At 35.1% G+C, this 12,169-nt stretch overlaps 1 protein-coding gene across 1 annotated transcript in view; it reads right to left on the bottom strand.

Moving 5' to 3' along the window:
• Positions 1-12,169, bottom strand: part of LOC117333999 — an 87,413-nt gene that overhangs the window by 54,278 nt on the left and 20,966 nt on the right. Inside the window, exons 8-12 of the mRNA XM_033893419.1 lie at positions 11,467-11,516; positions 9,627-9,731; positions 2,435-2,557; positions 1,549-1,662; positions 262-354 (exon numbers count right to left, since the gene is read on the bottom strand). Of these exons, the coding sequence (XP_033749310.1) occupies positions 262-354; positions 1,549-1,662; positions 2,435-2,557; positions 9,627-9,731; positions 11,467-11,516 (485 nt within the window). The remainder of the gene's footprint in view (positions 1-261; positions 355-1,548; positions 1,663-2,434; positions 2,558-9,626; positions 9,732-11,466; positions 11,517-12,169) is intronic.

Raw genomic sequence — 12,169 nt, forward strand, 5'->3', positions numbered from 1 at the left:
ATTGGATCCTTTGATGTATATTTATACTTAAAATTCTATAATGTCTAAACAAAAGTCCCATTTGGCCTGTATTACTTTTTAATTTGTTTCCGGAATGTCCACATTTCCATTTTCCATACTCCTCATTTATATACATATCACAGATTTTAAAGTCAAAATAACCAAGTACAATTGTATATAAGAGATGTCATAACAAATTTGTTTAATTTTTCAAGACAATTCAGATATATCAGGATATTGAATAGTTTCCCTATTACTTACCTTGTTCTGTTCTAAAAAGCAGCAGTATACAAGCAATAAGGCCCTCCAGTAATGGACAAGTCTCTCCTTTAACATTTAGACCTCTTATTGCCTCTGAAAATAGACAATATTCCAATATGAATGCATTTTTTTGTGTTTTATTTGTGATTTATTTCTTAAATGCTTCAAAAGACAAATGTAAATACTCTGCTTATTACTTCTTATATAATTTTCATTATTTGCTACAAAAAATATTCCTTAGTAACTCAGAGGTCAAGGCCATTTATTCGTACAGCATGAAATGTGTCTCATAATGATATAGAATAGCTACTATATTGATCATTGCAGAACTTAGAATGGCAAGAATGGATATTGCCACCTATAGTTTCTCTATACTTTTTTGATTGGCTAATATACATATATCCCATTTTGATTGGCTAATATTCATTTATCAAACTGAGACTTCCTAAATGGTATTTGGAAATTTTCTTATATAAGGTGGACTGGTCAATACACCACATAACTGCTTGTATGTTCATTAAACACATCACTTTAGTCGGTAGGTCTGGATATCTTTAGTTAATCACAGATCACAACCACATGATATTTCTATTTACATGTATACATTAGTAATGAGAAATGACATCAGTTATCTATATCAGATTGATCTGTTCTCTACTTTTCTCATCTTTCCTCTTCATTCAAATCATGGCACAAAAGAAGTGCTCATAAATATATAGCTGATGAATTTGAAATAAATGTTTTCAAACTATATTAAATACGATTCATTGATGAATGATTCTTATCTGTACTTACAGATTACCATGATTGTAAACAAGAGTGAATTCTAGGGCTCTGAAAAAACAGCAAGTTAGTGATGAAAGTCATCAGAGCTACTCATGATTGCTTCATCAGGATTTTAACAAAACTGGTGGTCCTGACCTAAATGTTCTGATTAATTACCAAATCATCAATAAGCTAAGTGTAGTGGAGCAAAATGCTACTAGGGGAGGTAATTCAGTCTATACTAATTTAAAGTCTGGTGGGTGGATGGCTTGTTGGATAAATGTCATTAGTGAAACATAGGGTTAATGGTCAGCTCATAGTTAGCAGTATATATACACAGCGGACGTTCTTAAAATGAACCAGCTTTCTTCATTTCTGCTTTTTACAAAGTAAATTAAAATCACCTAATTTGGCTTAATCCTATTTATTTTTAAATTTACGGACCTGTAACAAATTTATGGTAAAATAAACTCTTTTCTTTGGTTCCTTAGTATTTGTTACAAATTAGTTCAGTATATGCACCTTCTAATTTACTGTAATCATTTGTAGGCAGAAGCTGTACATCAACATCACCCCCAAGCAAGACCACTCCAACATTCTCCTCCAGGTAAAGGTCCATAGTATTATCTTCAATTTCTGCAAAAAATGAAATACACAATGTCAAGTATCTCAACTAATTCATATCTAGTATTTTGTAGTACAACTTTCCAAATGTATTTATTACAAAGGATAAGAAAATTTTCAAAGTTCAAGGTCATTACATTGTATTTGTAATCTAACATAAAATTCTGTCGTAAACATTTTGTCAGATACTGCATCCCAAATTTAATAGCTAACCCGAACGGTCAGTTAGGAACAATAATCAGGACGGGATTACAACAAATGTGAATAATAACAGGTTATGAATGGAATGTTAATCAGGTCTTACAGACACAATAATTCATGGACATGCATACACTTGTAAGTAAACATCATCCACATAGTAGATCTAAACTTATATAATAGTCTTTTCATATATGTGTATGATGGATATGGAGATTCGACCCAAGGGGTTACAAATTGCAGTAAACCCAAGGCTTACTGAGGGACTTACCACATTTTGTGAGCTCAAGGGTAGACTATCCTTATCCTTCACAGCCACATATTATGAAAGAGTATTTTCTCTGATATCTGACCTTTCTGTCACCATTTTCCACAATCCTACAGACATTTCACCATTTTGAAATTCTTAACTATTAACACTTTGTTTGTCAAGAAAACTGTGACAAATGTAAACATTACCTTTTCAATGATTATTCGAAGGTCAAACAATATTTGACCAATATAAATGTTATTGTAATTAAAGTTTTCACTGAATACATTCTCATTATAAAAAACTAAACATTTCACTGTAGTAGGTAGAACTTACCATTTCGGAACGTTTTAGCACACTCAGTTAGTTTCTGAATAGGTTCACCTCTCATACTCTCAGACACATCAAGACACAAGACGGTGTGTAGACCATGGGCATGGGAGTGCTGGCTGGTTTCACCTGAGGAGGAATATTAACAAAGTTTGGTTCCACATGAGGTATATTTACAAAGTTTGGTTCCACATGAGGTATATTTACAAAGTTTGATTCCGCACGATGAGTTATATTTATAAAGATTGGAGGATCAGTATATGTACAAAGTTTGATTCCATATGAGGAGGTTTATTTGCAAAGTTTGGTTCCACCTCAGGAGGTTTATTTACAAATTGGCTCCGCCTGAGTTATATTTACAAAGTTTGGTTCCACCTGAGGAGGTTTATTTACAAAGTTTGGTTCAGCCTGAGGTATATTTACAAAGTTTGGTTCAACCTGAGGTATATTTACAAAGTTTGGTTCAACCCGAGGTATATTTACAAAGTTTGGTTCAACCCGAGGTATATTTACAAAGTTTGGTTCCACCTGGGGAGGTTTATTTACAAAGTTTGGTTCCGCCTGAGGAAGTATATGTACATGTACAAAGTTTAGTTCTGCCTGAGGTATGTTTACTAAGTTAAGTTCCACATGAAGGTTTATAAAAACAAGAGGCCCATGGGCCTTAACGGTCATTTGACTCAAAATTAAACTATTATACTATTGTAGTATGCATTCTCTGTAGCGAGTAAAGTGGCACTGTTGGCCATGGTGGCCATCTTGGATTTCTGACCGACCTGAAAAATAACAACACTTGGTCAAGACCATCTCAGGATCATTTCTGGTGAATTAGAGCTGAATCCCACTGATGGAATTTGAGAAGCTTTAAATAGGTGTTGTTAAGGAAGAACCATGATTGCGCAATCATGTTACAAAATGGCCACTGTGGCTGCCATGTCAAAGTTTTTACGAGGCAGAAAAAAATTAAAACACTTTGTTGGCTCTCCTTCCTTAAAATCCACACCAATTTCCAGCTCAATGGCACCAGTGAACTTGAGAAGAAGTTTAAAATGTGTTTTTCAAGATGGCTGCCATGGCGGCAATCTTGGATTTCTGACTGACCCGATAAATAAAAACACTAATTGGCCAGGACCATCTCAGGATCATTTCTTGTAAGTAAGAGCAGAATCCCACTGGTAGAATTTGAGAAGTTTTAAATAGGTATTGTTAAGGAAGAACCATGATTGTGCAATCATGTTACAAAATGGCTGCCATGGCTGCCATGTCAAAGTTTTTACAGGGCCAAAATATAACAACACTTTGTTGGCTCTCCTTCCTCAACATCCACAACAATTTCCAGCTCAATGGCAACAGTGGAACTGGAGAAGAAGTTTAAAATGTGTTTTTCAAGATGGCTGCCATGGTGGCCATCTTGGATTTCTGACTGACCCGATAAATAAAAACACTAATTGGCCAGGACCATCTCAGGATCATTTCTTGTAAGTAAGAGCAGAATCCCACTGGTGGAATTTGAGAAGTTTTAAATAGGTATTGTTAAGGAAGAACCATGATTGTGCAATCATGTTACAAAATGGCTGCCATGGCTGCCATGTCAAAGTTTTTACAGGGCCAAAATATAACAACACTTTGTTGGCTCTCCTTCCTCAACATCCACAACAATTTCCAGCTCAATGGCAACAGTGGAACTGGAGAAGAAGTTTAAAATGTGTTTTTCAAGATGGCTGCCATGGTGGCCATCTTGGATTTCTGACCGACCTGAAAAATATTAACACTTGGTCAAGACCATCTCAGGATCATTTCTGGTAAGTTAGAGCTGAATCCCACTGATGGAATTTGAGAAGAAGTTTGAAATGTGTTTTCAAAATGGCGGCTGTGGTGGCCATCTTGGATTTCAGACTGACCCGAAAAATAACAACACTTGGTCAAGACCATCCCAGCATCATTTCAGGCAAGTTTCAGCTCAATCCCACTGGTGGAACTTGAGAAGAAGTTTGAAATGTGAAAAGTTTACACACGGCACACGACGACGGACGAAACATGATGACTATAGGTTATCCTGACCCTTCGGGTCAGATGACCTAAAAAGTTACTACTACTAAAAGTATGAACTACTCAGAATACACTTGAATTTTGCAAATCCAAACAACACAAATACATACAAACTTTCATTATATGCATATGGAAATTCGAACTTGTTAAACCTTTTTTGCATGGTTGTCCTGGCAACAAACCTATACAGTAATAAAACATTTGTCATCCCTAAATATTTACATTTACACTGCAGCCCCACTATATAACTCTACCAAGCTCACTTGGAAGTTATGAGTCCATAACTTCCAAATCTTTATTATGACGTCATTAATATAGTGACGTCATAATTGTCACGTCGGCGATAACAAAAGATGGCTGCTGAAAAGGCTGTTCCGTCTTTGACGATAATAATTTGTTCATTCATCGTCGGAGCAAAATTCCTGGATATAGTCTTTAAAAATCGTTGTCAAATGTATATATAAGCATTGAACTGCTTTTAGTTGGAAGTTATGGGCTGATGAATGCCAACTGGTCAAAGGCAAATTCAACATGAAGCGCTAGCGCGCTTCATTAAATTTGCCTTTGTCCAGTTGGCATTCATCAGCCCATAACTTCCAATTGAAAGCAGTTCAATACTTAAATACCCATATGTTCCATATTTTGTCAAAATTGAACAATATCTAAATTCTGACTAATCTCAGGTCATTATTTGCCCAAGTGTGGTTGTCATGACATCAAAACCTATATGGTGCTGTTCGGCACATCCTTATGCCCCTATATCCCCAAGTTGGTCAAAATCAGACAATATCCAAATTTTGATCAATCAGAGGCCCGGATTGTGTTGCCATATGGTGATAGTTTTAGAAACAACTAATATGTCAAATCAAATGAGGAGTTAAAGTTCTTTATCCAAACAAGAGGCCAATGGGCCTTAACGGTCATCTGACTCTAAATAAAAGACCCTTATACTATTGTAGTATGCATTCTCTGTAGCAGGTATAGTGGCACTGTGGGCCATGGTGGCCATCTTGGAATTTGGATCAACCCAAAAAGTAACAAAACTTGATCAAGACTATCTCAGGATCATTCCTGGCAAGTTAAAGCTGAATCCCAACTACAGGTGGAATTTGAGAAGAAGTTTTAAATAGGTGGTGTTAAGGAAAACAATGATTGCGCAATCATATTACAAAATGGCCGCTGTGGCTGCCATGTCAAAGTTTTTACGACGCCGAAAAAATAACAACACTTTGTTGGCTCTCCTTCCTTAACATCCTCACCAATTTCCAGCTCAATGGGGCACCAGTGGAACTGGAGAAGAAGTTTAAAATTTGTTTTCAAGATGGCTGCCATGGCAAAAATAAAAGTTGCTTTACATTTGTGTGAAGTTTCATTGGATTCAGATAAGTTTAGGAGGAGTTGTCCAGACAGAAGTTTTCTGTGGACAGACAGATGTGTGTCTTCCACGTACGTAACCTGTAGTATGTTAGATCACTTCTTACTACAGAATCTCATATCAGAACACCCGTTACCAAATTTATGTATGACAGTATATTGTATGTCCCAAGTGGGCATTGAATATAGTCCAAATTCTAATATCCGATATGAATGCCCTGACATAATATATGTATTGCATGTTCAATTAACTCTATCTTTCTTAAAGCGTATTTATTATTATATAATATAGTTGTTTGTTATTATATAATAGTTATTTGATTCAACTTTTCCTTCTGTTTCACATCCATCTGACAGGTGAATTCAAAACCAATTTAAGATTCTTAATATTTCAAATCATATTTGATAATAATTAAATAAATGTGACGGCATTAAGTAAATAATAAGACTTTGCGACTTAAAAATCTTAAACCATCTAATACCTTGTTGCTCTTAAGTAACCTATAAATACTAATAAATACAGATGACTAACAATACCTATTACAGACTTTGTCATCAGTTTAGTCATTGACAATACCTAGTACAGACTTTGTCATCAGTTTAGTCATTGACAATACCTAGTACAGACTTTGTCATCAGTTTAGTCATTGACAATACCTATTACAGACTTTGTCATTAGTTAAGTCTTTGACAATACCTAGTACAGACTTTGTCATCAGTTTAGTCATTGACAATACCTAGTACAGACTTTGTCATCAGTTTAGTCATTGACAATACCTAGTACAGACTTTGTCATCAGTTTAGTCATTGACAATACCTATTACAGACTTTGTCATCTGTTTAGTCATTGACAAAACCTAGTACAGACTTTGTCATCAGTTTAGTCATTGACAATACCTAGTACAGACTAGTCATTGACAATACCTAGTACAGACTTTGTCATCAGTTAAGTCATTGACAATACCTATTACAGACTTTGTCATCAGTTTAGTCTTTGACAATACCTATTACAAACTTTGTCATCAGTTTAGTCATTGACAATACCAAGTACAGACTTCGTCATCAGTTTAGTCATTGACAATACCTAGCACAGACTTTGTCATCAGTTTAGTCATTGACAATACCTAGTACAGACTTTGTCATCAGTTTAGTCATTGACAATACCATTACAGACTTTGTCATCAGTTTAGTCATTGACAATACCTAGTACAGACTTTGTCATCAGTTTAGTCATTGACAATACCTAGTACAGACTTTGCCATCAGTTTAGTCATTGACAATACCATTACAGACTTTTTCATCAGTTTAGTAATTGACAATACCTATTACAAACTTTGTCATCAGTTTAGTCATTGACAATACCTATTACAGACTTTGTCATCTGTTTAGTCATTGACAATACCTAGTACAGACTTTGTCATCAGTTTAGTCATTGACAATACCTATTACAGACTTTGTCATCTGTTTAGTCATTGACAAAACCTAGTACAGACTTTGTCATCAGTTTAGTCATTGACAATACCTAGTACAGACTAGTCATTGACAATACCTAGTACAGACTTTGTCATCAGTTTAGTCATTGACAATACCTATTACAGACTTTGTCATAAGTTTAGTCTTTGACAATACCTAGTACAGACTTTGCCATCAGTTTAGTCATTGACAATACCTATAACAGACTTTGTCATCAGTTTAGTCTTTGACAATACCAAGTACAGACTTTGTCATCAGTTTAGTCATTGACAATACCTATAACAGACTTTGCCATCAGTTTAGTCATTGACAATACCTAGTACAGACTTTGTCATCAGTTTAGTCATTGACAATACCTAGTACAAACTTTGTCATCAGTTTAGTCATTGACAATACCTATAACAGACTTTGCCATCAGTTTAGTCATTGACAATACCTATTACAGACTTTGTCATCAGTTTAGTCATTGACAATACCTATTACAGACTTTGTCATCAGTTTAGTCATTGACAATACCTATTACAAACTTTGTCATCAGTTTAGTCATTGACAATACCTAGTACAGACTTTGTCATCAGTTTAGTCATTGACAATACCTAGTACAGACTTTGTCATCAGTTTAGTCATTGACAATACCTATTACAAACTTTATCATCAGTTTAGTCATTGACAATACCTATTACAAACTTTGTCATCAGTTTAGTCATTGACAATACCTAGTACAGACTTTGTCATCAGTTTAGTCATTGACAATACCTAGTACAGACTTTGTCATCAGTTTAGTCATTGACAATACCTAGTAGAGACTTTGTCATCAGTTTAGTCATTGACAATACCTATTACAGACTTTGTCATCTGTTTAGTCATTGACAATACCTAGTACAGACTAGTCATTGACAATACCTAGTACAGACTTTGTCATCAGTTTAGTCATTGACAATACCTATTACAGACTTTGTCATAAGTTTAGTCTTTGACAATACCTAGTACAGACTTTGCCATCAGTTTAGTCATTGACAATACCTATAACAGACTTTGTCATCAGTTTAGTCTTTGACAATACCAAGTACAGACTTTGTCATCAGTTTAGTCATTGACAATACCTATAACAGACTTTGCCATCAGTTTAGTCATTGACAATACCTAGTACAGACTTTGTCATCAGTTTAGTCATTGACAATACCTAGTACAAACTTTGTCATCAGTTTAGTCATTGACAATACCTATAACAGACTTTGCCATCAGTTTAGTCATTGACAATACCTATTACAGACTTTGTCATCAGTTTAGTCATTGACAATACCTATTACAGACTTTGTCATCAGTTTAGTCATTGACAATACCTATTACAAACTTTGTCATCAGTTTAGTCATTGACAATACCTAGTACAGACTTTGTCATCAGTTTAGTCATTGACAATACCTAGTACAGACTTTGTCATCAGTTTAGTCATTGACAATACCTATTACAAACTTTATCATCAGTTTAGTCATTGACAATACCTATTACAAACTTTGTCATCAGTTTAGTCATTGACAATACCTAGTACAGACTTTGTCATCAGTTTAGTCATTGACAATACCTAGTACAGACTTTGTCATCAGTTTAGTCATTGACAATACCTAGTACAGACTTTGTCATCAGTTTAGTCATTGACAATACCTAGTACAGACTTTGTCATCAGTTTAGTCATTGACAATACCTATTACAGACTTTGTCATCAGTTTAGTCATTGACAAAACCTAGTACAGACTTTGTCATCAGTTTAGTCATTGACAATACCTATTACAGACTTTGTCATCTGTTTAGTCATTGACAAAACCTAGTACAGACTTTGTCATCAGTTTAGTCATTAACAATACCTAGTACAGACTTTGTCATAAGTTTAGTCTTTGACAATACCTAGTACAGACTTTGCCATCAGTTTAGTCATTAACAATACCTAGTACAGACTTTGTCATCAGTTTAGTCATTAACAATACCTAGTACAGACTTTGTCATCAGTTTAGTCATTGACAATACCTATTACAGACTTTGTCATAAGTTTAGTCTTTGACAATACCTAGTACAGACTTTGTCATCAGTTTAGTCATTGACAATACCTATTACAGACTTTGTCATAAGTTTAGTCTTTGACAATACCTAGTACAGACTTTGTCATCAGTTTAGTCATTGACAATACCTATTACAGACTTTGTCATAAGTTTAGTCTTTGACAATACCTAGTACAGACTTTGTCATCAGTTTAGTCATTGACAATACCTATTACAGACTTTGTCATAAGTTTAGTCATTGACATACCTAGTACAGACATCGTCATCAGTTTAGCCAAATGTCCGACATCCACCAGTTTCTTGACATATTGAAGATCCTGCTGTATATCTTCATCAAGTGGATCCTCAATTCCTTTTCAATGAAAATACAATATCAAATCATGGGAAATAAATTAATATCATAATTATTAATAGTAGTTTTATCTATCGAGGCTTTGAGATTTTGTGGTTGCCCAGTTGGAACAAATTTGTCAGAGGTAAATTTTGCACAACAAACATTTTGTAGTAAGCAAGCAAACACTCATTTTGCACCATTTGTGTGTACATATCTGTAAAATTCTCAGATTATTTATTTTTGTACTTTATTTCATGGCTGCGAATGAAGGGAAATCAAACCTCCAACAAATATCAATTACCAGCTAGGTATAGTATGTAATAGCTATAGATATACATATCCATTGTGTCTGATATTTATTGTAAGAGGGCTGATTGATATGTTGTGATCCTCATTTTGAAGGATTTGAATTTTGCCAGACATATTGTTTTATTTTTCAACATAATTCCTTTCAGTATCTATAAACTTTTGCCAGCAGTGTTTAAGGGCCTCAATACCACTTTTATAGAACTACTTTTCTTGGCTGTTCAGAAGTCATCCACTGCATCATCGGACGGGAAGTGGATGCCTGAAATAGTTTTGGAAATAGATGAAAGTCTGATGGAGCAAGATCAGGTGAATTAGGCAGATGCTCAATCAATTTAAAGCCACAATCGTGAAAAGCAGCCATGGCAATGACAGACATGTGAACAGAAGCATTGTTCTTATGGAATGACACACCTTTAGTGAGCTTTCCGTGGCCCTTAAGTTTAATATTTTCCTGTAACTGCCTCAAAAGTGAAGTATAGTATGTGCCATTGATTGTTTGCCCCTTTTGGAGATAATCTATCAGCAGAATACCATCTGCATCCCAGAAAGCTGAGGCCATAACCTTCCCAGCTGATGGAACAGTCTTTGCTTTCTTTGGCAGGGGAGAGCCAAGGTGCTTCCATTGTCGATTGTTGTTTGGCATCTGGGGTAAAATGATTGACCCATGTTTCATCCATAGTGACAAATCAAAAAGGTTAAGATTAGCACGCAATAATGTGTGCTTGGTGTGCTTCTGATCAACTGTCAGAAGTCTTGGTACCCATCGGGCCGAAAGCTGTCTCATTGCAAGATCCTCGGTCAGAATGGAATGTATCTTTCCTGTGAAATGTCAACTCTACTGGCTATATATTTTTCTGTGACTCGTCTGTCAGTCATAACAATATCATGAACTTTACTGACCATTTCTGGGGTCGCAATATTGACAGGCCTTCCAGGACAGGGGGTCATCCTCAAGGCTCTGTCGGCCGTGCTTAAATTCCGCCACCCACATTTTCACTGTAGCATATGAAGAGGCATCTTTTCCTAGTGTTGCTAACATAATATTATGGATATCCTTAGGTGTTAAACCTTTTTTTATCCAAATATTGAATCACTGCTCTTTCACCAATTTTGTCCATTTTACAAAAGCAGCTTGTCTTATTTACCTTAAAGTGCTAGCAACTTCGTCTAACCAAATGAGACCAGTCTTTGGGTACACAGACGTATATATATAGTCAGAGAATAGTAGGACTTAAAAAGAACATCCTTAAGTACCTTCTTCAAAACGAGGCTCACAACATATCAATCATCCCTCGTATCTAATACTGGTCCTGACCAAATGCAGACTGAAATAATTACAATTACTGACATATTATTTTTTAAAGTCCTGGATTTTTACTAGTTTATAAGTGAATACATTTGGTCCTGACCCTGTTTTAATGGAGAGATGGAAACAAATATTTACCTTTCAACTGAAAACACTTCTCCATTTCTGCCCTTTGTGCTTGATCTGGCCTGTAAGTTACCCACACAAAATTTAGAATATGAAATACACTTCTCTTTAAATCATAATCAACCCACTTTACTGCCTCATTAACAGACATTGATTACACCCTAGTTTATAACCAGGATATCATATTTTACAATTAATTACATACTTTGAAATGCAGATGAACATTGTTGTATATCAAAGTTAATGGGGGTCATGATAAAACAAAAATTTTAACTCTAGAGGGTCTTCCAGTTACAAAAATTTAAGACAACAAACGGCTTCATGTGCTTTCCAAAATTGTGAAATTATGACCCTGGGGTTTCACATGACCATGGGGTCTCTCACATATCCCTCTGAAAGAGGTTAAAATTAACTCTACCAGCTACAGAAAGTTTATGCACATATTGGACCTGACCAACCCCAGGTAATTTAATAGAAAAATCCACTACAGTCAAACTTTACTATTTTAAACTTTCATAACTCTTAAATTCTGTCATTGCCAATACATGCATACAAACAATTTGAAACAGCCATCATATACTAATTACTGTACTCAAGTTTGAATTAATTCCAACAGATTTTAAACAAATAACACTCAAAAATGTAATTTCCTCATATAAACTATCATAAAGTTTACTCCCTCCCCAGGGGCAAATGTGAGACCCCAGGGTTATGA

The sequence above is a fragment of the Pecten maximus genome, chromosome 9 (genome assembly GCF_902652985.1).
Source record: "Pecten maximus chromosome 9, xPecMax1.1, whole genome shotgun sequence".
Classification (NCBI taxonomy): Eukaryota; Metazoa; Mollusca; class Bivalvia; order Pectinida; family Pectinidae; genus Pecten; species Pecten maximus.